Source organism: Larus michahellis, unplaced genomic scaffold (genome assembly GCF_964199755.1).
Source record: "Larus michahellis unplaced genomic scaffold, bLarMic1.1 SCAFFOLD_453, whole genome shotgun sequence".
Taxonomy (NCBI): Eukaryota; Metazoa; Chordata; class Aves; order Charadriiformes; family Laridae; genus Larus; species Larus michahellis.
Genome location: NW_027436060.1, coordinates 14,199 through 41,327, shown reverse-complemented (window position 1 = coordinate 41,327; position 27,129 = coordinate 14,199). Strand labels below are relative to the sequence as shown.

The window sequence follows — 27,129 nt, the reverse complement described above, 5'->3', positions numbered from 1 at the left end:
CCCCATACCCCCCTCAGAGACACTCACTGCCCCACAACTGCCCCCCCCCGGCCCCTCAGGGCCCCCTAGCCCCTCATTGACCCCCAAGACCCCTCACTGCCCCCCAAACTGCCCCCCCCAGCCCCTCACAGGCCCCCCCAAAACCCCCCAGCCCCCCCATACCCCCCTCAGAGACACTCACTGCCCCACAACTGCCCCCCCCAGCCCCTCACAGGCCCCCCAACCCCCCCATACCCCCCTCAGAGACACTCACTGCCCCACAACTGCCCCCCCAAGTCCCCTCACTGCCCCCCCAGCCCCTCATTGACCCCCAAGGCCCCTCACTGCCGCCAAACTGCCCCCCCCAGCCCCTCACAGGCCCCCCCCAAAAGCCCCCAGCCCCCCCATACCCCCCTCAGACACACTCACTGCCCCACAACTGCCCCCCCCAGCCCCTCACAGGCCCCCCAGCCCCCCCATACCCCCCTCAGAGACACTCACTGACCCACAACTGCCCCCCCACGGCCCCTCAGGGCCCCCCAGCCCCCCCATAACCCCCTCAGAGACACTCACTGACCCACAACTGCCCCCCCCAGGCTCTCACAGGCCCTCCCAAAAGCCCCCAGCCCCCCTATAGCCCCCTCAGAGACACTTAGTGCCCCACAACTGCCCCCCCGCCCCTCACAGGCCCCCCCAAAAGCCCCCCCAGCCCCCCTATACCCCCCTCAGAAACACTCACTGCCCCACAACGACCCCCCCCCCGCCCCTCACAGGCCCTCAAGGCCCCTCACTGCCCGCCCCCCCCCACCCCCAGCCCCTCAGGACCCCCCGGTTCCCCCCCCCCCAACCCCCCAAGGCCCCTCGCTGCCCCCAAAATGTCCCCCCCCAGATCCCTCAGACCCCCCCACCCCCCCGCCCGCCCCCATTCCCCCTCTCTCCCCTCACCGTCCGTCGCCGTCCGCAGGAGGCGCCGAGCAAGGCCCGCAGCCGCCGCAGGCCGCCGGCCAGGCCCAGGAGGGCGCGGAGCGCGGGGTCGGCGGAGGCTCCGGCGGCGGCGGAGTCCGGGGGTCCCCGCAGCGGGGTCCGGGTACGGGGGGCGGCGGGGGGCAGGCGGGCCGGGCCCCGGGGGGGGCGTGCGGGGAAGCGGCCGCGGGCGGGGGGAGCCCCGGGACCGGCGGAGCCGCCGCCGCCCGCCGCCATCTTGGAGCGCTGCGGGGCGGGGGCGGGGGGGTGGTCAGCGTCGGGGGGCGTGGCTTTTTTGCGTGAGGGGCGTGGCCTGCGTGGGGGGCGTGGTCTCCGGGGGTCTGGCGCGCTGGGGGCGTGGTTTAAGGGGTGGGCGGAGCTTTAGGGGGTGGTCGGCGAGGGGCGTGGCCTATGGGTGTACGGGGAGCGCTGTGGGGGCGTGGTTAGAGAGGGAGGGGGCGGGGTCTGAGGGGGCGGGGTTGGAGGGGAGGGGGCGGGGTTCGGCGGGAGGGGGGGGCGTGGTGAACGCGGTGGGCGGGGCCTGGGGGGGCGCCGCTCGTGGGCGGAGCCGGAGGGAAGGGGCGGGGCGGAGCCGCGGGGGGGGTGATGGGATCGAGGCGGGGCCGCGGGGGGTGATGGGAAATGGAGTCCGGTGGGGGGGAGGGGAATGAGGCCTCGCCGCGGGGCATGATGGGATATGGGGGGGGGGCTGGTGGGGGACTGCGTGTCCCACAGTGCCTTGCGGCCGCAGAGAGTCATGGGAGGAAGTGAAAGGGGCGGGGCGAAGGGCGCTAGGCATCATGGGAGTTGTAGTTCTAGCCCTCCCATCACCAACCCCCCCCCCCCAAGGCGGGGAGGGGGGGTTGGGGGCCTGGGGGGACCCCAAGGAGGGACCCAGGCGTGTTGGGGGGGTCCCTGGACGCCTGGGTCCCCTGGGGGGGGGGATATGGGGGTGTTTGGGGGTCTCCCGGGCACCTGGGTCCCCTGGGGGGGGGTTAGAGGGTGTTGGGGGGGTCCCCAGGGGGCCATTGGGGAGTGTTTGGGGGTCCCTGGATGCCTGGGTCCCCTGGGGGGGTTAGAGGGTGTTTGGGGGGGTCTCCATGGGGCCATTGGGGGGGGTTTGGGGGTCCCTGGACGCCTGGGTACCGTGGGGGGGGGCCACAGGGTGTTGGGGGGGTCCCCAGGGGGCCATTGGGGGGTGTTTGCGGGTCCCCCGGGCGCCCGGGTCCCCTGGGGGGGGGTTTAGAGGCTGTTGGGGGGTCTCCCGGGTGCCTGGGTCTCCTGAGGGGGGGGGACATGGGGGTGTTTGGGGGTCCCTTGACACCTGGGTCCCCTGGGGGGGGGTTAGAGGGTGTTGAGGCGTCTCCCGGGCACCTGGGTCCCCTGGGGGGGGGGATTTGGGGGTCTCCCGGGCACCTGGGTCCCCTGGGGGGGGGGGTTAGAGGCTGTTGGGGGGGTCCCCATGGGGCCATTGGGGGGTGTTTGGGGGTCCCTGGACACCTGGGTCCCCTGAGGAGGGGGGGACATGGGGGTGTTGTGGGGTCCCTTGACACCTGGGTCCCCTGGGGGGGGGCTACAGGGTGTTTGGGGGGGTCCCCTTGGGCCTGTAGGGGGGTGCTTGGGGGGTCCCCCAGACACCTGGGTCCCCTGAGGGGGGGGGACATGGGGGTGTTGGGGGTCTCTGGATTCCTGGACCCCCTGGGGGGGGGTTAGAGGCTGTTGGGGGGGGTCCCCATGGGGCCATACGGGGGTGTTTGGGGGTCCCTTGACACCTGGGTCCCCTGCGGGGGGGGATTAGAGGGTGTTGGGGGGTCTCCCGGGCACCTGGGTCCCCTGGGGGGGGGCTAGAGGGTGTTGGGGGGGTCCCCATGGGGCCATTGGGGGGGGTTTGGGGGTCCCTGGACGCCTGGGTCCCCTGGGGGGGGGTTAGAAGCTGTTGGGGGGGTCCCCATGGGGCCATTGGGGGGTGTTTGGGGCTCCCACAGACGCCTGGGTCCCCTGAGGGGGGGGGACATGGGGGTGTTGGGGTGTCCCTTGACACCTGGGTCCCCTGGGGGGGGGCTACAGGGTGTTTGGGGGGGTCCCCAGGGGGCCATAGGGGGGTGCTTGGGGGGTCCTTCGGGCACCTGGGTCCTCTGGGGGGGGCTTTTGGTTCCCTCCTCCCCCCCCCCCCCCCCCCAGCCTCCTGGCTGCCCCCCCCCGGGTGCCACCAGCTGTCCCTTGTCACCAACCCCTCCCCCCCCCCCCGCATTCCCCAAATTCCCCTGTCAGCCCAACCGTAACGGGGGGGGGGGGGGGGAGCAGGAACCTCCCCCGAGGGACCCAGATGGCCGGGGGGGGGGGGGGGGGGGGAGGGGTATGTTGAGGGGGGGGGAACCCTGGCTCCACCCTTCCCCCCCCCCCCCCCCAAAAAAAAGGGACCCAGGCGGCCCGGCCCTCCCCATTCGGTCGCTGGCTCTCCCCATGGCGGGGGGTCGGGGCAGTGTGAGTTGGGGAGGGGGGAGCCCGGGGGGGGGGCAAAAAGGGGCTGGGGCGGGGGGGGGGGGCCAGATGGAGACACTGGGGGGGCAGTTAGGGGGGTTTTGGGGCAGTTTGGGGGGGTCATTGGGGGGTAAATAGGGGCTGGGGGGGCAGATGGAGGCCCTGGGGGGGCACTTGGGGGGGTCTGGGGCAGTTCGGGGGGGTCATCAGGGGGCAAATAGGGACTGGGGGGGCAGATGGAGGCCCTGGGGGGGCACTTGGGGGGGTCTGGGGCAGTTCGGGGGGGTCATCAGGGAGCAAATAGGGACTGGGGGGGCAGATGGAGGCCCTGGGGGGGCACTTGGGGGGGTTTTGGGGCAGTTTGGGGGGGCACTTGTGGGGCAAAGAGGGGCTGGGGGGGCAGATGGAGGCCCTGGGGGGGCACTTGGGGGGGTCTGGGGCAGTTTGGGGGGGTCATCAGGGGGTAAATAGGGGCTGGGGGGGGCAGATGGAGGCCCTGGGGGGCATTTGTGGGGGGGGCTGAGGCAGTTTGGGGGGGTCTGGGGGCAGTTTGGGGGCTCCTGGGGGGTAAATAGGGGCTGGGGGGGCAGTTTGGGGGGCTGGGGGGGCAGATGGAGGCCCTGGGGGGGCACTTGGGGGGGTCTAGGGGCAGTTTAGGGGGCACTTGTGGGGCAAAGAGGGGCTGGGGGGGCAGTTGGGGGGGATCCTGGGGGGTAAATAGGGGCTGGGGAGGCAGATGGGGGGGTCTAGGGGCAGTTTGGGGGGGTCATCGGGGGTAAGTAAGGGCTGGGGGGGCAGGTGGAGGCCCTGGGGGGGCACTTGGGGGCGTTTTTGGGCAGTTTGGGGGGGTCATCAGGGGGTAAATAGGGGCTGGGGGGGCAGTTTGGGGGGCTGGGGGGGCAGATGGAGGCCCTGGGGGGGCACTTGCGGGGGTTTTGGGGCAGTTTGGGGGGGCACTTGTGGGGCAAAGAGGGGCTGGGGGGGCAGATAGAGACCCTGGGGGGGCACTTGGGGGGGTCTGGGGCAGTTCGGGGGGGTCATCGGGGGGTAAATAGGGGCTGGGGGGGGCAGTTGGGGGGATCCCGGGGGGTAAAGAGGGGCTGGGGGGGGCAGATGGAGGCCCTGGGGGGGCACTCGGGGGGGTCTGGGGGCAGTTTGGGGGCTGCTGGGGGGTAACTAGGGGCCGGGGGGGGGGCAGTTTTGGGGCGCCGGGGGGCGGGGGGGTACATGGAGGCTGGGGGGGGGGGGGGGGGGGGTGTCGGGGGTCACGACCTCTGACCTTTGCCCCCTCCCCCCCCCCGGGGTAGGTGCTGCTGGCGCTGCTGCTGGGCGGGGTCACAGGTGAGAGGTCACGTGGGGGGGGGGGGGGTCACCAGGGGTCACGTGGAGGGGGCGGGGGGGGGGAGTGGCGTGGGTCACATGATCGCGGAAGGGAAGGGGGGTGGGGGGAATTGACGGCTCTCTTTCCCCTCCCCGCGGCAGTGGGCGTGGCCAGCCCGCCCTTCCTGGAGGAGCCGGCCAATGGGAGCGCGGTGCTGGGGGAGGGGGCGGAGCTGCGCTGCGCCGTGCGGGGGGGCGGGGCCGTGCAGTGGGCGCGGGGGGGGCTCCTGCTGGGGGCCCCGCCCGGCCCCGCCCACCCCCGCTACCGATTGGCTGGAGACCCTCGCAAAGGTGGGCGGGGCCTAAAGGGGAGGGGGGGCGGGGCCTCGAAGGGGGCGGAGCTTAAAGGGGGCGGGGCTTGCAGGGGGTGGGGGCGCCAGGGGGCACTGGGAGGTTATTGGGAGGGCACTGGGGGTTACTGGGAGGGCACTGGGGGTTACTGGGGGTTACTGGGAGGGCACTGGGAGGGGCTGGGGGTGACTGGGAGGGCACTGGGAGGGCACTGGGGGTTACTGGGGTTACTGGGAGGGGACGGGGAGGGACTGGGAGGGAGGGGGGTGGGGCTGGGGGTTACTGGGTGGACTGGGAGGTTACTGGGAGACGACTGGGGGGCACTGGGAGGGGCTGGGGGTGACTGGGAGGGCACTGGGGGTTACTGGGAGGGCACTGGAGGTTACTGGGGGTTACTGGGAGGGCACTGGGGGTTACTGGGAGGGGACGGGGAGGGACTGGGAGGGAGGGGGGTGGGGCTGGGGGTTACTGGGTGGACTGGGAGGTTACTGGGAAGCGACTGGGGGGCACTGGGAGGGGCTGGGGGTGACGGGGAGGGCACTGGGGGGGCACTGGGAGTTACTGGGAGGGCACTGGGAGGGGCTGGGGTTTACTGGGAGGGACTGGGAGGGCACTGTGGTTTACTGGGAGGGCACTGGGGGTTACTGGGAGGGCACTGGGGGTTACTGGGAGGGCACTGGGAGGGGCTGGGGGTGACTGGGAGGGCACTGGGGGTTGAGGGGCGTGGTTTGCAGGGGCGGGGCTTTTAAAGGGGTGTGGTCTAAGGGGGCGGGGCTTTCAGGGACAGGGCTGAAAGAGGGCGGGGCTTAAAGGGGGGTGGGGCTCGAAGGGGCGGGGCTTAAGGGGAGTGGGGTTAAAGGGAAGGGGCTTGGAGGGGGCGGGGCTTAAAGGGGGGTGGGGCTCGAAGGGGCGGGGCTTAAGGGGAGTGGGGTTAAAGGGATGGGCTTGGAGGGGGCGGGGCTTGGAGGGGGCGGGGCTTAAAGGGGGCGGGGCTTGAGGGGGCGGGGCTTAAGGGGAGTGGGTTTAAAGGGACGGGCGTGAAGGGGCGGGGCTTGGAGGGGGCGGGGCTTGGAGGGGGCGGGGCTTAAGGGGAGTGGGTTTAAAGGGCCGCCGTGAAGGGGGCGGGGCTTAAAGGGGGTGAGGCTTGAGGGGGCGGGGCTTAAGGGGAGTGGGCTTAAAGGGATGGGCTTGAGGGGGCGGGGCTTGAGGGGGCGGGGCTTGAAGGGGCGTGTCCCCCCTCCCCCCCCCCCAGGGCAGCACCACCTGCGCATCCAGGGGGTGACGCTGGAGGACGACGACGTTTTCCAGTGCCAGGTGGGGGAGGGGAACGGCACCCGGCCCCGCGCCTCCCGCCCCGCCCAGCTCACCGTGCTGGGTGAGCACTGGGGGGCACTGGGAGGCACTGGGAGGGACTGGGAGGAGGTGGGAGGGTATTGGGGGGCATGGGGAGGGACGGGGAGGGCACTGGGAGGGGCTGGGAGGGTACTGGGAGGGACTGGGTAAAGGTGAGAGGGCACTGGGGGGGCACTGGGAGGGACTGGGAGGGACGGGGAGGAGGTGGGGGGGCACTGGGAGGGCACTGGGGGTTACTGGGAGGTCACTGGGGTTACTGGGAGGGCACTGGGGGTTACTGGGAGGGCACTGGGGGGCGCTGGGGGTTACTGGGGGTTACTGGGGGGTCACTGGGGTGCTACTGGGGGTCACTGGGAGGTCACTGGGGGGCACTGGGAGGTACTGGGGGGCACTGGGAGGTCACGGGGGGCACTGGGAGGGCACTGGGGGTTACTGGTGGTTACTGGGAGGGCACTGGGGGTTACTGGGGGGCAATGGGGGGCACAGGGGGTTACTGGGAGGTCACTGGGGTTACTGGGGGGACACTGGGGGGACACTGGGGGACACTGGGGGTCACTGGGAGGGCACTGGGGGTCACTGGGAGGTCACTGGGAGGTCACTGGGAGGGCACTGGGAATTACTGGGAGGGCACTGGGAGGGCACTGGGGGTTACTGGGGGGCACTGGGAGGGCACCGGGGGTTACTGGGAGGGCACTGGGGGGGCACTGGGGGGGCACTGGGGGTTACTAGGGGTTACTGGGGGGGCACTGGGGTCACTGGGAGGGCACTGGGGGTCACTGGGGGGCACTGGGGGGCGCTGTCTGCCTTACCGGGCTGCCCCCCCCATCCTAACTGGTTTATACTGGTTCCCCCCCCCCCCCCCCCCGCTCCCAGTGCCGCCGGGTGCCCCCACCCTGGAGCTGCCCCCGGGGGCGGAGCTGCCGTGGGTGGGCGGGGCCGAGGTGCACGTGCGCTGCCACGCCCCCGACGCGCGCCCCCCCGCGCGCCTCAGCCTCACTCTGGGTCAGAACCGGGGCGGGGGGGGGGGGGGAGTTTGGGGCATTTTGGGGGGGTTTGGGGGGATTTGGGGGGCGGTTTCGGGGGCCGATTTGGGGCAATTTTGGGGTGATTTGGGACGATTTTGGGGGCTGGGTTTTGGGGTGATTTTGGCTGATTTTGGGGCTGATTTGGGGGTTGATTTGGGGCAATTTGGGGGCTGGTTTTTGGGGCAATTTTGGCTGATTTTGGGGCTGAATTTTGGGGTTGGTTTTTGGGGTGGTTTTGGGGCTGGTTTTGGGGGTGATTTTGGCTGATTTTGGGGCTGGGTTTTGGGGCTGATTTGGGCGATTTTGGGGCTGGTTTTTGGGGTCGATTTTGGGGTTGAATTTTGGGGTCAATTTGACTGATTTGGGGGTTGAATTTTGGGGTGATTTTGGCTGATTTGGGGGCTGATTTGGGGCAATTTTGCGTCTGTTTTTTGGGGTTGATTTTGGCTGATTTTGGGGCTGAATTTTGAGGTGATTTTGGGGCTGAATTTTGGGGTGAATTTGGCTGATTTTTTTGGCTGATTTTGGGGTGATTTTGGCTGATTTTGGGGTTGAATTGGGGCAGTTTGGGGTATGTTTTTTGGGGTTGATTTTGGCTGATTTTGGGGCTGAATTTTGGGTGAATTTGGCTGGTTTTGGGGCTGAATTTTGGTTGATTTGGGGGCTGATTTTTGGGTTGATTTGGTGCAATATTGGGGCTGATTTTTGTGGTTGATTTTGGCTGATTTTGGGGTTGAATTTTGGGGCGAATTTGGGGCGATTTGGGGGCTGATTTGGGGTCTGATTTTTGGGGTGATTTGGGGACGATTTTGGGGCTGATTTGGGGCGATTTGGGGTCTGTTTTTTTGTGGTTGATTTTGGCTGATTTGGGGGTTGAATTTTGGGGTGATTTTGGCTGATTTTGGGGCTGATTTGGGGCAATTTTGGGTCTGTTTTTTGGGGTTGATTTTGGCTGATTTTGGGGTTGAATTTTGGGGCGAATTTGGGGCGATTTTGGGGCTGAATTTTGGGGTGAATTTGGCTGATTTTTTTGGCTGATTTTTGGGGTGATTTTGGCTGATTTTCGGGTTGAATTTTGGGGTGATTTTGGCTGATTTGGGGGCTGATTTGGGGGTTGAATTGGGGCAGTTTTGGGTATGTTTTTTGGGGTTGATTTTGGCTGATTTTGGGGCTGAATTTTGAGGTGATTTTGGGGCGAATTTGGGGCGATTTGGGGGCTGAATTTTGGGGCTGAATTTGGCTGATTTGGGGGCTGATTTTTGGGCTGATTTGGGGGCGATTTTGGGGCTGATTTGGGGCGATTTGGGGTCTGGTTTTTTGTGGTTGATTTTGGCTGATTTTGGGGCTGAATTTTGGGGTGATTTTGGCCGATTTGGGGGCTGGATTTGGGGGTGATTTGGGGCGATTTGGGAGCTTTTGGGGGGTTGTTTTGGGGCTGATTTTTTCGGGGGGGATTTTGGCTGATTTGGGGCGATTTGGGGCAATTCGGGGGGGTCTGTTTTTGGGGGGCGATTTGGGGGCGATTTGGGGGCTGAATTTTGGGGCGAATTTGGGCGATTTTGGGGCCGCAGGGGGGGAGCCGCTGCCCGACGTCTCCACCCGCGTCTTCGAGGGCTCCCACCCCAAACTCAGCTCCAGCGAGGCCACCGCCCGGTGAGCACCAGTACGGACCAGTACGGACCACTATGGCCCAGTCTGGCCCAGTATAGGCCAATAGGGGCCAGTCTGGACCAGTATAGCCCAGTATATGCCACTGAGGACCAGTCTGGCCCAGTATAGGCCAATGGGGGCCAGGCTGGACCAATATGGCCCAGGCTGGCCCAGTCTGGACAAGTATAGGATAATAGGGGGCAGTCTGGACCAGTATGGCCCAGTATAGGCCAATAGGGCCCAGTCTGGTCCAGTATAGGCCAATAGGGGCCACTATGGCCCAGTCTGGTCCAGTATAGGCCAATAGGGGCCACTATGGCCCAGTCTGGCCCAGTATAGGCCAATAGGGCCCAGTCTGGACCACTATGGCCCAGTATAGGCCAATGGGGGCAAATAGGGCCCAGTCTGGCCCAGTATAGGCCAATGGGGGCCAATAGGGCCCAGTCTGGCCCAGTATAGGCCAATGGGGGCCAGTATGGCCCAGTCTGGCCCAGTATAGGCCAATAGGGCCCAGTCTGGCCCAGTCTGGCCCAGTATAGGCCAATGGGGCCCAGTCTGGTCCAGTCTGGCCCAGTATAGGCCAATAGGGCCCAGTCTGGCCCAGTCTGGCCCAGTATAGGCCAATGGGGGCCAGTCTGGCCCAGTATAGGCCAATAGGGGCCAGTCTGGCCCAGTATAGGCCAATGGGGCCCAGTATGGCCCAGTATGGCCCAGTATAGGCCAATAGGGGCCAGTCTGGCCCAGTATAGGCTAATAGGGCCCAGTATGGCCCAGTCTGGCCCAGTCTGGCCGCTGACCCCGCCCCCTGCCCCCAGCCTGACCCCGCAGAGCCACGCCCACGGCCAGCGCCTCGTTTGCTCGGCCGCTAACGAGGCCGGGCCGGCCCCCAGCGAGGCCAGTCTCACCCTCGACGTCCTCTGTGAGTCCCTCCCAGTACAGACCAGTAACCCCCAGTACCTCCCAGTCCCCACCCACTGAGGCCCTGGGCTCTCCCAGTACCCCCCCTCACCCTCCCAGTGCCTCCCAGTAACCCCCAGTCCCCACCCACTGCGGCACTGGGTCCTCCCAGTATAGACCAGTGCCTCCCAGTACCTCCCCAGTACCCTCCCTAACCCCCCCAGTGCCTCCCAGTACCCCCCAGTCCCCACCCACTGCGGCACTGGGTCCTCCCAGTATAGACCAGTGCCTCCCAGTACCTCCCCAGTACCCTCCCTAACCCTCCCAGTGCCTCCCAGTAGCCCCCGTAACCCCCCCAGTGCCTCCCAGTACCCCTCAGTCCCCACCCACTGAGGCACTGGGCCCTCCCAGTGGAGACCAGTGCCTCCCAGTACCTCCCCAGTACCCCTCAGTCCCCACCCACTGCGGCACTGGGTCCTCCCAGTATAGACCAGTGCCTCCCAGTACAGACCAGTGCCTCCCAGTGCCTCCCAGTACCCCCCAGTCCCCACCCACTGAGGCACTGGGCCCTCCCAGTATAGACCAGTGCCTCCCAGTGCCCCCCAGTACCCCCCAGTCCCCACCCACTGCGGCACTGGGTCCTCCCAGTATAGACCAGTGCCTCCCAGTCCCCTCCCTAACCCTCCCAGTGCCTCCCAGTACCCCCTTTAACCCCTCCAGTGCCTCCCAGTACCTCCCCAGTACCCCTCAGTCCCCACCCACTGAGGCACTGGGCCCTCCCAGTATAGACCAGTGCCTCCCAGTACCTCCCCTCTCCTCCCACTCCCCCCCCATGGAGGCTCTGAGCCCTCCCAGTACCCCCCCCCAGCGCCCCCTTAGGCCCTCCCAGTCCCTCCCAGTCCCTCCCAGTCACTCCCCCCCCCCCCACAAGGAGGCGCTGGGCCCTCCCAGCGCCTCCCAGTCTGACCAGTGCCCCCAGTTCCCCCCGACCCCCCCACCATCGAGGGACTGGAGTCGCCCCACGTGCGGGCGGGGGACACCCTGCGACTGGTCTGCCTCGTGCGGGGGGGCAACCCCCCTCCCAGTCTGCACTGGGACAAGGTACTGGGGGCACTGGGAGCACTGGGGGGGCACTGGGACAAGGTACCGGGGGCACTGGGAGCACTGGGGGGGGCACTGGGAGCACTGGGACAAGGGACTGGGAGCGCTGGGAGCACTGGGGGGGGCACTGGGAGCACTGGGACAAGGTACTGGGGGCACTGGGGTGAGGCACTGGGAGCACTGGGTCAAGGTACTGGGGGCACTGGGAGCACTGGGGCGGGGCACTGGGAGCACTGGGGGGGGCACTGGGAGTATTGGGACAAGGTACTGGGAGCACTGGGAGCATGGGGGGGGCACTGGGAGCACTGGGGGGGGCACTGGGAGCACTGGGACAAGGTACTGGGGGCACTGGGAGCACTGGGGGGGCACTGGGAGCACTGGGGGGGACACTGGGGGCACTGGGACAAGGTACTGGGAGCACTGGGAGCACTGAGGGGGGCACTGGGAGCACTGGGGGGGCACTGGGACAAGGTACTGGGGGCACTGGGAGCACTGGGGGGGGCCCTGGGAGCACTGGGACAAGGTACTGGGTGCACTGGGAGCACTGGGGTGGGGCACTGGGGGCACTGGGGGGGCACTGGGAGTACTGGAACAAGGTATTGGGAGCACTGGGAGCATGGGGGGGCACTGGGAGCACTGGGGGGGGCACTGGGAGCACTGGGGTGGGGCACTGGGGGGGCACTGGGAGCACTGGGACAAGGTACTGGGGGCACTGGGGGGGCACTGGGAGTACTGGGACAAGGAATTGGGAGCACTGGGAGCATGGGGGGGCACTGGGAGCACTGGGGGGGGCACTGGGAGCACTGGGACAAGGTACTGGGAGCACTGGGGGGGGCACTGGGAGCACTGGGACAAGGTACTGGGAGCACTGGGAGCACTGGGGGGGGCACTGGGGTGAGGCACTGGGAGCACTGGGTCAAGGTACTGGGAGCACTGGGAGCATGGGGGGGGCACTGGGAGCACTGGGGCGGGGCACTGGGAGTATTGGGACAAGGTACTGGGAGCACTGGGAGCACTGGGGCGGGGCACTGGGAGCACTGGGACAAGGTACTGGGGGCACTGGGGGGGGCACTGGGAGCACTGGGACAAGGTATTGGGAGCACTGGGAGCACTGGGGGGGGCACTGGGAGTACTGGGACAAGGTACCGGGGGCACTGGGAGCAGTGGGGGGGGCACTGGGAGCACTGGGACAAGGTACTGGGGGCACTGGGAGCACTGGGGGGGGCACTGGGGGGGCACTGGGAGCACTGGGACAAGGTACTGGGGGGGGGCACTGGGAGCACTGGGGTGGGGCACTGGGGGGGCACTGGGAGCACTGGGACAAGGTACTGGGAGCACTGGGGGGGGCACTGGGGGCACTGGGACAAGGTACTGGGAGCACTGGGGGGGCACTGGGAGCACTGGGACAAAGTACTGGGAGCACTGGGGTGGGGCACTGGGAGCACTGGGACAAGGTACTGGGAGCACTGGGGGCACTGGAGGGGGCACTGGGAATAACTGGGAGCACTGGGATGTACTGGGAGTGCCGGGATGTGGCACTGGGATGGACTGGGAGTGCCGGGATGTGGCACTGGGAGGCACTGGGAGCACTGGGATGGACTGGGAGCACTCGGATGTGGCACTGGGATGGACTGGGAGCACTGGGATGGACTGGGAGGGACTGGGAGCACTGGGATGTGGCGCTGGGAGGCTCTGGGAGCACTGGGATGGACTGGGAGGCACTGGGAGCGCTGGGATGTGGCACTGGGAGGGACTGGGATGGACTGGGAGCACTGGGATGTGGCATTGGGATGGACTGGGAGCACTGGGATGTGGCACTGGGAGCACTGGGATGGACTGGGAGTGCCGGAATGTGGCACTGGGAGGGACTGGGAGCACTGGGAGCACTGGGATGGACTGGGAATGCCGGGATGTGTCACTGGGAGGAACTGGGAGCACTGGGATGTGGCACTGGGATGTGGCACTGGGAGGGTCTGGAAGCACTGGGATGGACTGGGATGGACTGGGATGTGGCACTGGGAGGCACTGGGAGGGACTGGGAGCACTGGGATGTCACACTGGGACGGACTGGGACGGAATGGGACGGACTGGGATGGACTGGGATGTGGCGCTGGGAGGCACTGGGACGGACTGGGATGGACTGGGAGCGCTGTGATGTGGCACTGGGAGCACTGGGATGGACTGGGAGCACTGGGATGTGGCACTGGGAGGGACTGGGACGGACTGGGAGCACTGGGATGTGGCACTGGGAGGCACTGGGAGCACTGGGATGGACTGGGAGCACTGGGATGTGGCACTGGGAGGGACTGGGACGGACTGGGAGCACTGGGATGTGGCACTGGGAGGGACTGGGAGCACTGGGATGGACTGGGAGCACTGGGATGTGGCACTGGGAGGCACTGGGAGGGACTGGGACGGACTGGGAGCACTGGGATGAGGCACTGGGAGGGACTGGGATGGACTGGGAGCACTGGGATGTGGCACTGGGAGGCACTGGGACGGACTGGGAGCACTGGATGTGGCACTGGGAGGCACTGGGAGCACTGGGAGGGACTGGGCGGGACGCGGGGGCCAACGTGGCGCTGGGTGCCCCCCTCCCCCGCAGGACGGGGTGCCGCTGGGGGGGCCCTGGGTGCGGGAGGGGCCCCCCGGGGTGTCCCGGAGCCGGGTGACGCTGACGGTGGCCCCCGGGGACGACGGGGCCACCCTGCGGTGCCGCACGCACCCCCCCCCCGCCCGCGGCGAGGCCAGCGCCAGCGTCACCCTCAGCGTCACCTGTGAGCCGCGGGGGGGCACTGGGGGCACTGGGAGGGACTGGGAGGGGCTGGGAGGGGCTGGGAGGCACTGGGAGGGCATACTGGGAGGTGAAAGTTATACTGGGAGGGACTGGGAGGGCATACTGGGAGGTGAAAGTTATACTGGGAGGCACTGGGAGGGCATACTGGGAGGTGAAAGTTATACTGGGAGGCACTGGGAGGGGCTGGGAGGGCATACTGGGAGGTGAAAGTTGGACTGGGAGGGACTGGGAGGCACTGGGAGGGCATACTGGGAGGTGAAAGTTATACTGGGAGGCACTGGGAGGGCATACTGGGAGGTGAAAGTTGGACTGTGAGGGACTGGGAGGGACTGGGAGGGCATACTGGGAGGTGAAAGTTATACTGGGAGGCACTGGGAGGGCATACTGGGAGGTGAAAGTTATACTGGGAGGCACTGGGAGGGCATACTGGGAGGTGAAAGTTATACTGGGAGGCACTGGGAGGGACTGGGAGGGCACACTGAGAGGTGAAAGTTATACTGGGAGGCACTGGGAGGGCATACTGGGAGGTGAAAGTTATACTGGGAGGGACTGGGAGGGCATACTGGGAGGTGAAAGTTATACTGGGAGGCACTGGGAGGGACTGGGAGGGCATACTGGGAGGTGAAAGTTATACTGGGAGGGACTGGGAGGGACTGGAAGGGACTGGGAGGGCGTGCTGGGAGGTGAAAGTTATACTGGGAGGCACTGGGAGGGACTGGGAGGGCATACTGGGAGGTGAATGTTATACTGGGAGGCACTGGGAGGCACTGGGAGGGGCTGGGAGGGCATACTGGGAGGTGAAAGTTATACTGGGAGGCACGGGGAGAGACTGGGAGGGCATACTGGGAGGTGAAAGTTATACTGGGAGGCACTGGGAGGGCATACTGGGAGGTGAAAGTTATACTGGGAGGGACTGGGAGTGACTGGGAGGGCATACTGGGAGGTGAAAGTTATACTGGGAGGCACTGGGAGGGCATACTGGGAGGTGAAAGTTATACTGGGAGGCACTGGGAGGTGAAAGTTATACTGGGAGGCACTGGGAGGGCATACTGGGAGGTGAAAGTTATACTGGGAGGCACTGGGAGGGGCTGGGAGGGCATACTGGGAGGTGAAAGTTGGACTGGGAGGGACTGGGAGAGACTGGGAGGGCATACTGGGAGGTGAAAGTTGGACTGGGAGGCGCTGGGAGAGACTGGGAGGGCATACTGGGAGGTGAATGTTATACTGGGAGGGACTGGGAGGGCATACTGGGAGGTGAAAGTTGGACTGGAAGGGACTGGGAGAGACTGGGAGGGCATACTGGGAGGTGAAAGTTGGACTGGGAGGCGCTGGGAGAGACTGGGAGGGCATACTGGGAGGTGAATGTTATACTGGAGGGACTGGGAGGGCATACTGGGAGGTGAAAGTTGGACTGGGAGGGACTGGGAGGGACTGGGAGGGCATACTGGGAGGTGAAAGTTATACTGGGAGGGACTGGGAGGGCATACAGGGAGGTGAAAGTTATACTGGGAGGGACTAGGAGGCACTGGGAGGGCATACTGGGAGGTGAAAGTTATACTGGGAGGCACTGGGAGAGACTGGGAGGGCATACTGGGAGGTGAAAGTTATACTGGGAGGCACTGGGAGGGCATACAGGGAGGTGAAAGTTATACTGGGAGGGGCTGGGAGGCACTGGGAGGGCATACTGGGAGGTGAAAGTTAGACTGGGAGGGACTGGGAGGCACTGGGAGGGGCTGGGAGGGCATACTGGAAGGTGAAAGTTATACTGGGAGGGACTGGGAGGGCATACTGGGAGGTGAAAGTTATACTGGGAGGCACTGGGAGAGACTGGGAGGGCATACTGGGAGGTGAAAGTTATACTGGGAGGCACTGGGAGGGCATACAGGGAGGTGAAAGTTATACTGGGAGGGGCTGGGAGGCACTGGGAGGGCATACTGGGAGGTGAAAGTTAGACTGGGAGGGACTGGGAGGCACTGGGAGGGGCTGGGAGGGCATACTGGAAGGTGAAAGTTATACTGGGAGGGACTGGGAGAGACTGGGAGGGCATACTGGGAGGTGAAAGTTATACTGGGAGGGACTGGGAGGGCATACTGGGAGGTGAAAGTTATACTGGGAGGCACTGGGAGGGCATACTGGGAGGTGAAAGTTGGACTGGGAGGGACTGGGAGAGACTGGGAGGGCATACTGGGAGGTGAAAGTTATACTGGGAGGCACTGGGAGGCACTGGGAGGGACTGGGAGGGCATACTGGGAGGTGAAAGTTATACTGGGAGGGACTGGGAGGGACTGGGAGGGCATACTGGGAGGTGAAAGTCATACTGGGAGGCACTGGGATTGCCCAGCTGTACTGGGAGCTGTGGGTTTTATTGTACTGAGAGCCCGTACTGGTTTATACTGGGAGCCTGTACTGGGATGTGAAGGGCGTACTGGGAGCCACTGGAAGCCCAAAGTGGGGTCCCCAGCTGTACTGGGAGCTGTGGGATATACTGGGATGCCATACTGGGTGCACTGGTTTATACTGGGTGCACTGGTTCATACTGGGAGCACTGGTTCATACTGGGAGCCTGTACTGGGAGCACTGGTTCATACTGGGAGCACTGGTTCATACTGGGCGCCCATACTGGGCGCACTGGTTCATACTGGGAGCACTGGTTCATACTGGGAGCCCGTACTGGGAGCACTGGTTCATACTGGGCGCACTGGTCCATACTGGGAGCCCGTACTGGTTGCACTGGTTGATACTGGTTGCACTGGTTCATACTGGGAGCTGTGGGTTGTACTGGGAGCCTGTACTGGTCACACTGGTCCGTACTGGTCCGTGCTGGTCCGTACTGGTCCGTACTGGTGGCACTGGTCCGCACTGGTCTGCACTGGTCCGTACTGGTCTGTACTGGTGTCACTGGTCCGTACTGGTCCGTACTGGTGCCACTGGTCTCCCGCAGACGGCCCGGACGAGGTGTCACTGGTCCGTACCGGTCCGCACTGGTCCATACTGGTGGCACTGGTCCGCACTGGTCCGTGCTGGTCTGTACCGGTGTCACTGGTCTGTACTGGTCCACACTGGTCCGTACCGGTGTCACTGGTCCGTACTGGTCCGTACTGGTGCCACTGGTCTGCACTGGTCCGTACTGGTGCCACTGGTCTGTACTGGTCCGTACTGGTCTGTACCGGTGTCACTGGTCTGCACTGGTGTCACTGGTCCGTACTGGTCCGTACTGGTGTCACTGGTCTGCACTGGTCCGTACCGGTGTCACTGGTCTGTACTGGTGTCACTGGTCTGCACTGGTCCGTACTGGTGTCACTGGTCTCCGCAGACGGCCCGGCCGAGGTGTCACTGGTCCGTACTGGTCCGTACTGGTCCGTACTGGTCTGTACTGGTCCGTACTGGTGTCACTGGTCTGTACTGGTGTCACTGGTCCGCACTGGTCCGCACTGGTCCGCACTGGTGTCACTGGTCCGCACTGGTCCGTACTGGTCCGTACTGGTGTCACTGGTGTCACTGGTCTCCGCAGACGGCCCGGCCGAGGTGTCACTGGTCTGTACTGGTGTCACTGGTCCGTACCGGTGTCACTGGTCCGTACCGGTCCGTACCGGTCCGCACTGGTCCGTACTGGTCCGTACTGGTGTCACTGGTCCGTACCGGTCCGCACTGGTCCGTACCGGTCCGTACCGGTCCGTACCGGTCCGTACTGGTCCGCACTGGTCTCTAGACGGCCCGGCCGAGGTGTCACTGGTCCGTACTGGTCCATACTGGTGTCACTGGTCTCTAGACGGCCCGGCCGAGGTGTCACTGGTCCGCACTGGTGTCACTGGTGTCACTGGTCTCTAGACGGCCCGGCCGAGGTGTCACTGGTCCGTACCGGTCCGTACTGGTGTCACTGGTCCGTACTGGTCCGCACTGGTCCGTACTGGTCCGTACTGGTGTCACTGGTCTCTAGATGGCCCGGCCGAGGTGTCACTGGTCCGTACCGGTCCGTACTGGTGTCACTGGTCCGTACTGGTCCGCACTGGTCCGTACTGGTCCGTACTGGTGTCACTGGTCTCTAGACGGCCCGGCCGAGGTGTCAGTGGTCCGTACTGGTGTCACTGGTCCGTACTGGTCCGTACTGGTGTCACTGGTCTCTAGACGGCCCGGCCGAGGTGCGGATCGCGGGCGCGGGGGCGGTGCCCGAGAACGCCTCGTTGTCGCTGAGCTGCAGCAGCGGCCCCAGCAACCCCCCGGCGCGGCTGCGCTGGTGGCTGGGGGGCAGGGAGCTGCGCGCGCCCGACACCGCCCGCGCCCAGGTCCGCGGGGGGGGGGCTTGGGGGGGGGGGTCGGGGGGGGGTCGCTTGGGGGGGGGGATTCCATGGGGGGGGGTTCCATGGAGGGGGGGGGTCCCTTGGGTGGGGGGGTTCCATGGGGGGGGTTCCATGGAGGGGGGGTCTCTCGGGTGGGGGGGTTCCATGGGGGGGGTTCCATGGAGGGGGGGGGTCTCTCGGGTGGGGGGGTTCCATGGGGGGGGGGTCCATGGAGGGGGGGGGTCTCTCGGGGGGGTTCCATGGAGGGGGGGTTCCATGGAGGGGGGGGGTCTCTCGGGTGGGGGGGTTCCATGGGGGGGGTTCCATGGAGGGGGGGTCTCTCGGGTGGGGGGGGGTTCCATGGGGGGGACACCCGTGGGGGTGGGGGGCGGGGAGTTGGGGGAGGGGGGGGGTCCCTTGGGTGGGGGGGGTGAGGGGGCTTGGGGGAGGGGGGGGTCCGATGGGGGGGGGGGGGGTCGCTTGGAGGGGGGGGGATTCCATGGGGGGCGTTCCATGGGGGGGTTCCACGGAGGGGGGGGTCCCTTGGGTGGGGGGGGGTCATGGGGGGGGTTCCATAGGGGGGGTTCCATGGAGGGGGGGGCCGTGGGGGGGAGGGGGTCTCTCGGGTGGGGGGGTTCCATGGGGGGGGGTTCCATGGAGGGGGGGTCTCTCGGGTGGGGGGGTTCCATGGGTTGGGGGGGGTGGGGGGTTGGGGGAGGGGGGTCATGGGGGGGGGGGGGTCCCTTGGGTGGGAGGGGGTGAGGGGGCTTGGGGGAGGGGGGGGTCCGATGGGGGGGGGGTCGCTTGGGTGGGGGGGTTCCATGGGGCGGGGTTCCATGGAGGGGGGGTCTCTCGGGTGGGGGGGTTCCATGGGGGGGGGTTCCATGGGGGGGGGGGGTCTCTTGGGTGGGGGGGTTCCATAGGGGGGGCACCCGGGGGGGGGGAGGATCCGATGGGGGGGGGGTCATGGGGGGGGTCCCTTGGGTGGGGGGTTCCATGGGGGGGGTTCCATGGAGGGGGGGGCCGTGGGGGGGAGGGGGTCCCTTGGGTGGGGGGGTTCCATGGGTTGGGGGAGGGGGGTCATGGGGGGGGATCCCTTGGGTGGGTGGGGGGGGGCGCTTGGGGGAGGGGGTTCCGGTGGGGGGGGGTGGGAGGCTTGGGGGAGGGGGGGGTCCGTTGGGGGGGGGGCGTCGCTTGGGGGAGGGGGGGTTCCATGGGGGGGGTTCCATGGGGGGGGTTCCATGGGGGGGGGTCCCTTGGGTGGGGGGGGCCATGGGTGGGAGGGGGCGGGGGGATGGGGGAGGGGGGGTCCGGTGGGGGGGGTCGCTTGGGTGGGGGGGTTCCATGGGGGGGGTTCCATGGAGGGGGGGGTCCCTTGGAGGGGGGTCATGGCTGGGGGGGGCGAGCCATGGGGGGGGGGTGTCCCTTTGGTGGGGGGGTTCCATGGGTGGGGGGGGGGGTGGGGGGGCTTGGGGGAGGGGGGGTCCGATGCGGGGGGGTCGCTTGGGGGGGATCGTGTGGGCGGGGGGGTCCCTTGGGTGGGGGGGGTCATGGGGGGGGTTCCATGGAGGGGGGGGGTTCCATGAAGGGGGGGGTCCCTTGGCTGGGGGGGGGCTTTGGGGGGGGGGGTGTCCCCTGGGGGGGCGCCCATGGGTGGGGGGGTGTCCCCTGGTGGGGGGGGTCAATGGGGGGGGTCCATGGGGGGGGGGGGGGTCCCTTGGGTGGGGGGTTTGGGGGGGGTTGGGGGGGGGGGATGTCCCCGGGGGGGGGGGGGAGGAGGGGGCGGTGACCGGAAGTGACGCCGCAGGCGGAGGGGCGGGGCACGGTGACGGTGTCCAACGTCACGCTGACGGGGCGGCGCGAGGACCACGGGCGGGCCCTGGTGTGCGAGGCCGCCACCCCCGGGCTGGGCACGCGCAGCGCCAGCGTCATCCTCAGCGTCAGCCGTGAGGGCACTGGGGGGCACTGGGGGGGACTGGGGGGGACTGGGAGGGGCTGGGAGGGGCTGGGAGGGGCTGGGATAGACTGGGAGGGCACTGGGAGGGACTGGGAGGGACTGGGAGGGACTGGGATAGAGTGGGAGGGGCACTGGGAGGGACTGGGAGGGACTGGGAGGGACTGGGAGGAGAATGGGAGGGGACTGGGAGGGGCTGGGATAGACTGGGAGGGGACTGGGAGGGGACTGGAAGAGACTGGGAGGGACTGGGAGGGACTGGGAGGAGAATGGGAGGGGACTGGGCTGTACTGGGAGGGGACTGGGAGGGACTGGGAGGGACTGGGAGGGGACTGGGAGGGACTGGGAGGGGCTGGGATAGACTGGGAGGGCACTGGGAGGGGCTGGGAGGGATTGGGAGGGACTGGGATAGAGTGGGAGGGGCACTGGGAGGGACTGGGAGGAGAATGGGAGGGGACTGGGAGGGGCTGGGATAGACTGGGAGGGGACTGGGAGGGGACTGGAAGAGACTGGGAGGGACTGGGAGGGACTGGGAGGAGAATGGGAGGGGACTGGGCTGTACTGGGAGGGGACTGGGAGGGACTGGGAGGGGACTGGGAGGGACTGGGAGGGGCTGGGATAGACTGGGAGGGCACTGGGAGGGGCTGGGAGGGACTGGGAGGGACTGGGATAGAGTGGGAGGGGCACTGGGAGGGACTGGGAGGGACTGGGAGGAGAATGGGAGGGGACTGGGAGGGGCTGGGATAGACTGGGAGGGGACTGGGAGGGGACTGGAAGAGACTGGGAGGGACTGGGAGGGACTGGGAGGAGAATGGGAGGGGACTGGGCTGTACTGGGAGGGGACTGGGAGGGACTGGGAGGGACTGGGAGGAGAATGGGAGGGGACTGGGAGGGACTGGGAGGGGCTGGGATAGACTGGGAGGGGACTGGGATAGACTGGGAGAGACTGGGAGGGGACTAGGAGGAGAATGGGAGGGGACTAGGAGGGACTGGGAGGGGACTGGGATGGACTGGGACGGACTGGGAGGGGACTGGGAGGGACTGGGACGGACTGGGAGGGGCTGAGAGGGACTGGGATAGAGTGGGAGGGGCACTGGGAGGGACTGGGACGGACTGGGAGCACTGGGGGCACTGGGATGTACTGGGAGCACTGGGATGCACTGGGAGCACTGGGATGTACTGGGATGCACTGGGATGCACTGGGAGCACTGGGAGCCCTGGGATGCACTGGGAGCACTGGGATGCACTGGGATGCGCTGGGATGTACTGGGAGCACTGGGAGCACTGGGATGCACTGGGAGGTACTAGGATGCACTGGGATGCACTGGGAGCACTGGGATGCACTGGGATGTACTGGGATGCACTGGGATGCACTGGGATGTACTGGGAGCCCTGGGAGCACTGGGAGCACTGGGATGCACTGGGATGCACTGGGATGTACTGGGAGCCCTGGGAGCACTGGGATGCACTGGGATGCACTGGGAGCCCTGGGATGCACTGGGATGTACTGGGATGTACTGGGAGCACTGGGGGCACTGGGATGCACTGGGATGTACTGGGAGCCCTGGGAGCCCTGGGATGCACTGGGATGCACTGGGAGCACTGGGATGTACTGGGAGCACTGGGGGCACTGGGATGCACTGGGAGCACTGGGATGTACTGGGAGCACTGGGGGCACTGGGATGCACTGGGATGTACTGGGAGCCCTGGGAGCCCTGGGATGCACTGGGATGCACTGGGAGCACTGGGATGCACTGGGAGCACTGGGGGCACTGGGATGCACTGGGAGCACTGGGATGCACTGGGATGTACTGGGATGTACTGGGAGCCCTGGGAGCCCTGGGATGCACTGGGAGCACTGGGAGCACTGGGAGCACTGGGATGCACTGGGATGTACTGGGAGCCCTGGGATGCACTGGGAGCCCTGGGATGTACTGGGATGCACTGGGAGCACTGGGATGTACTGGGATGCACTGGGAGCACTGGGATGCACTGGGATGTACTGGGATGTACTGGGAGCACTGGGGGCACTGGGATGCACTGGGATGTACTGGGATGTACTGGGATGTACTGGGATGCACTGGGAGCCCTGGGACGCTGCACTGTCCCTCTCCCAGGGGGCGTGTCCTGGGCCGGGAGGGGGCGTGTCCTCCCTTTAGCCCCTCCCCTGACCACGCCCCCCCTCCGCAGACCCCCCCCAGGCGCTCTGGCTGGAGGCCCCGCCCCCCAACGCCACCTTCCGCGTGGGGGCGCGCGTGCGCCTGGGCTGCCACGCGCGGGGGGGGCACCCGCCCCCCCGCCTCCTCTGGAGCAAGGTAACACCCCCCCCCCCCGGGGACCCAGGGACTGGGATGTACTGGGGGGGACTGGGAGGGAACTGGGATATAGTGGGAGGGACTGGGAGGGACTGGGATGCGACTGGGGGGCACTGGGCGGGAACTGGGATATACTGGGAGGGACTGGGATGGGACTGGGAGGGACTGGGGGGCACTGGGAGGGAACTGGGATATACTGGGAGGGACTGGGATGCGACTGGGGGGCACTGGGAGGGAACTGGGATATACTGGGAGGGACTGGGATGGGACTGGGAGGGACTGGGAGGGAACTGGGCTATACTGGGAGGGACCGGGAGGGACTGGGTTGCGACTGGGGGGCACTGGGAGGGAACTGGGCTATACTGGGAGGGACTGGGAGGGTACTGGGATATACTGTGAGGGAACTGGGCTATACTGGGAGGGACTGGGAGGGAACTGGGATGGGACTGGGAGGGGCTGGAATGGGACTGGAGGGCACTGGGATGGACTGGGCTATACTGGGAGGGGACTGGGAGGGTACTGGTGTGTACTAGGCTATACTGGGAGGGACTAGGCTATACTGGGAGGGGACTGAGAGGGTACTGGGATATACTGGGAGAGACTGGGCTATACTGGGAGGGGACTGGGAGGGTGCTGGTGGGGACTGGGCTATACTGGGAGGGACTAGGCTATACTGGGAGGGGACCGGAAGGGTATTGGGCTATACTGGGAGGGACTGGGCTGTACTGGGAGGGACTGGGAGGGTACTGGGCTATACTGGGAGGGACTGGGCTATACTGGGAGGGGACCGACAGGGCACTGGGCTATACTGGTGGGGACTGGGCTATACTGGGAGGGGACCGGCAGGGGACTGGTGTGTACTGGGCTATACTGGGAGGGACTGGGATATACTGGGCGGGGACTGGGAGGGGACTGGTGTGTACTGGGCTATACTGGGAGGGACTGGGCTATACTGGGAGGGGACTGGGAGGGTACTGGGCTATACTGGGAGGGACTGGGCTATACTGGGAGGGGACTGGGAGGGTACTGGTGTGTACTGGGTTATACTGGGAGGGACTGGGCTATACTGGGAGGGGACTGGGAGGGTACTGGGCTATACTGGGAGGGACTGGGCTATACTGGGAGGGACTGGGCTGCACTGGTGTGTACTGGGCTGTACTGGGAGGGACTGGGCTGTACTGGGAGGGGACTGGGCTGTACTGGTGTGTACTGGGCTGTACCGGGAGGGACTGGGCTATACTGGGAGGCGACTGGGAGGGTACTGGGCTATACTGGGAGGGACTGGGCTATACTGTGAGGGAACTGGGCTGTACTGGTGTGTACTGGGCTATGCTGGGAGGGACTGGGCTGTACTGGGAGGGACTGTGAGGGGACTGGGCTATACTGGGAGGGACTGGGCTATACTGGGAGGGGACTGGGAGGGTACTGGTGGGTACTGGGCTATACTGGGAGGGACTAGGCTATACTGGGAGGGGACCGGAAGGGTATTGGGCTGTACTGGGAGGGACTGGGCTGTACTGGGAGGGACTGGGAGGGTACTGGGCTATACTGGGAGGGACTGGGCTATATTGGGAGGGGACCGACAGGGCACTGGGCTATACTTGTGGGGACTGGGCTATACTGGGAGGGGACCGGGAGGGGACTGGTGTGTACTGGGCTATACTGGGAGGGACTGGGCTATACTGGGAGGGGACCGAGAGGGCACTGGGCTATACTGGTGGGGACTGGGCTATACTGGGAGGGGACCGGGAGGGGACTGGTGTGTACTGGGCTGTACTGGGAGGGACTGGGCTATACTGGGAGGGGACTGGGAGGGTACTGGGCTATACTGGGAGGGACTGGGCTATACTGGGAGGGAACTGGGCTGTACTGGTGTGTACTGGGCTGTACTGGGAGGGACTGGGCTGTACTGGGAGGGACTGTGAGGGGACTGGGCTCTACTGGGAGGGGAGTGGGCTGTACTGGTGTGTACTGGGCTGTACTGGTGCCCCCCAGGACGGGCGGCCGCTGAAGGAGGGGCCGCAGACGTCGGGGGGGTCGGTGGTGACCCGGGAGCTGCTGGTGACGGTGGCCCCCAGTGACAACGGGGCCACCTACCGCTGCGAGGCCAGCGGGGACCCCCCCCTCAGCGCCCACACCCGCCTGCGCGTCCTCTGTGAGCCACGGGCCACCGCGGGGGGGGCACGGGGGGGGCACGGGGGGCCGTGGGTGATGGTGGCCGTGGGGTGGCCACGGGATGACCATGGCGTGGCCTTGGGTGATGGTGGCCACAGGGTGGTCTTGGGTGGCCACGGGTTGGCCTTGGGTGATGGTGGCCGTGGGGTGGCCACAGGATGACCATGGCGTGGCCTTGGGTGATGGTGGCCACAGGGTGGTCTTGGGTGGCCACGGGGTGGCCTTGGGTGATGGTGGCCACAGGGTGGTCTTGGGTGGCCACGGGGTGGCCTTGGGTGGCCTTGGGTTATGGTGGCCTTGGGGTGTCCACGGGATGACCATGGGGTGGCCTTGGGTGATGGTGGCCACAGGGTGGTCTTGGGTGGCCACGGGATGGCCTTGGGTGATGGTGGCCACAGGGTGGTCTTGGGTGGCCACGGGGTGGCCTTGGGTGGCCTTGGGTTATGGTGGCCTTGGGTGGCCTTGGGTGATGGTGGCCATGGGGTGGCCACGGGATGACCATGGGGTGGCCTTGGGTGATGGTGGCCATGGAGTGGTCTTGGGTGGCCATGGGGTGGCCATGAGGAGATGGTGGCCTTGGGTGATGGTGGCCACAGGGTGGTCTTGGGCGACAGTGGCCACGGGGTGGTCTTGGGTGGCCATGGGGTGGCCTTGGGTGGCCTTGTGTGATGGTGGCCATGGGATGGCCTTGGGTGGCCTTGGGTGATGGTGGCCGTGGGGTGGTCTTGGGTGGCCACAGGGTGGCCTTGGGTGATGGTGGCCACAGGGTGGTCTTGGGTGGCCTCGGGTGATGGTGGCCACAGGGTGGTCTTGGGTCATGGTGGTCACAGGGTGGCGTTGGGTGGTGGTAGCCACAGGGTGGTCTTGGGTGGCCTTGGGTGATGGTGGCCATGGAGTGGTCTTGGGTGGCCACGGGGTGGCCTTGGGTGATGGTGGCCATGGGATGGCCTTGGGTGGCCTTGGGTTATGGTGGCCGTGGGGTGGCCTTGGGTGGCCTTGGGTGATGGTGGCCACGGGGTGGTCTTGGGTGGCCACGGGGTGGCTTTGGGTGATGGTGGCCACGGGGTGGTCTTAGATGGCCACGGGGTGGCTTTGGGTGATGGTGGCCATGGGGAGATCTTGGGTGGCCACGGAGTGATGGTGGCCGTGGGTGGCCACGGGGTGGCCTTGGGTGCCGCTGGCCCTGTGGTGGCCACGCCATCCCAGCCACGCCCACACCCCCCCCCGTCCCCCCACCCCGTGGTGACCCGTCTGTCCCCTCTGGGTGGCCCCAGTCCCCCCGCTGGCGGTGGCCATCACGGTGGCCCCCGGCGAGGTGCGACCCGGCCAAACCTTGCTCCTCACTTGCCTGGCCGGCAGCGCCCACCCCGCCCCCGCCCTGCGCTGGCACCGCCAAGGCCACCCGTGCGTCCCCTCCCCCCCCCACGTCCCCTCCCTGGCCCCTCCCTGTCCCCTCCCCCCCCCCGTCACCTCCCCCCTGGCCACAAATGGCCACAAATGGCCACAAATGGCCCCTCACAACCCAATGTCCCCCATGTCCCCCATGTCCCCAATGTCCCCAAATGTCCCCCATGTCCCCAATGTCCCCAAATGTCCCCCATGTCCCCCATGTCCCCCATGTCCCCCATGTCCCCAAATGTCCCCCATGTCCCCAATGTCCCCCATGTCCCCCATGTCCCCAAATGTCCCCCATGTCCCCAATGTCCCCAAATGTCCCCAATGTCCCCCATGTCCCCAAATGTCCCCCATGTCCCCCATGTCCCCCATGTCCTCCACGTCCCCAAATGTCCCCAAATGTCCCCAAATGTCCCCAATGTCCCCCATGTCCCCAAATGTCCCCAATGTCCCCAATGTCCCCCCGTATCTCAATGTCCCCCCGTCCCCCATGTCCCCAACATTCCCCGTCCCCCCTGTCCCCAAATGTCCCCCCACATCCCAACGTCCCCCCTGGCCCCAATGTCCCCATGACCCCGCGGTGTCCCCGTGTCCCCAACGTCCCTGTCCCCCCCCATCCCCGTGTCCCCAATGTCCCTGTGTCCCCAACGTCCCCCCTGTCCCCCCCCGTCCCCGTGTCCCCAATGTCCCCCCTGTCCCCCCCATCCCCGTGTCCCCAATGTCCCCATGTCCCCAACGTCCCCCCGTCCCCCCCGTCCCTGTGTCCCCAATGTCCCCATGTCCCCAACGTCCCCGTGTCCCCAATGTCCCCAACGTCCCCCCCCGTCCCCGTGACCCCACGGTGTCCCCGTGTCCCCAATGTCCCCCCTGTCCCTGTGTCCCCAACGTCCCCGTGTCCCCAACATCCCCCCCCGTCCCCATGACCCCGCGGTGTCCCCGTGTCCCCAATGTCCCCGTGTCCCCAATGTCCCCAACGTCCCCCCCCGTCCCCATGACCCCGCCGTGTCCCCAACGTCCCCCCTGTCCCCCCTGTCCCCGTGACCCCGCGGTGTCCCCATGTCCCCAATGTCCCCAATGTCCCCCCCTGTCCCCCTGA

General features: G+C 66.8%; 1 protein-coding gene across 1 annotated transcript in view; it reads left to right on the top strand.

Moving 5' to 3' along the window:
* Window positions 1-943: 943 nt before the first annotated feature.
* Window positions 944-27,129, top strand: part of NPHS1 (NPHS1 adhesion molecule, nephrin) — a gene marked incomplete at both ends in the record, with an annotated part of 40,304 nt that continues 14,118 nt past the window's right edge. The window contains 14 exons of the mRNA XM_074571556.1: window positions 944-1,066; window positions 4,731-4,764; window positions 4,906-5,094; window positions 6,275-6,469; window positions 7,321-7,449; window positions 9,044-9,125; window positions 9,938-10,041; window positions 10,999-11,120; window positions 13,726-13,897; window positions 18,043-18,200; window positions 20,002-20,140; window positions 22,339-22,463; window positions 24,459-24,618; window positions 25,913-26,042. Of these exons, the coding sequence (XP_074427657.1) occupies window positions 944-1,066; window positions 4,731-4,764; window positions 4,906-5,094; window positions 6,275-6,469; window positions 7,321-7,449; window positions 9,044-9,125; window positions 9,938-10,041; window positions 10,999-11,120; window positions 13,726-13,897; window positions 18,043-18,200; window positions 20,002-20,140; window positions 22,339-22,463; window positions 24,459-24,618; window positions 25,913-26,042 (1,862 nt within the window). The remainder of the gene's footprint in view (window positions 1,067-4,730; window positions 4,765-4,905; window positions 5,095-6,274; window positions 6,470-7,320; window positions 7,450-9,043; window positions 9,126-9,937; window positions 10,042-10,998; window positions 11,121-13,725; window positions 13,898-18,042; window positions 18,201-20,001; window positions 20,141-22,338; window positions 22,464-24,458; window positions 24,619-25,912; window positions 26,043-27,129) is intronic.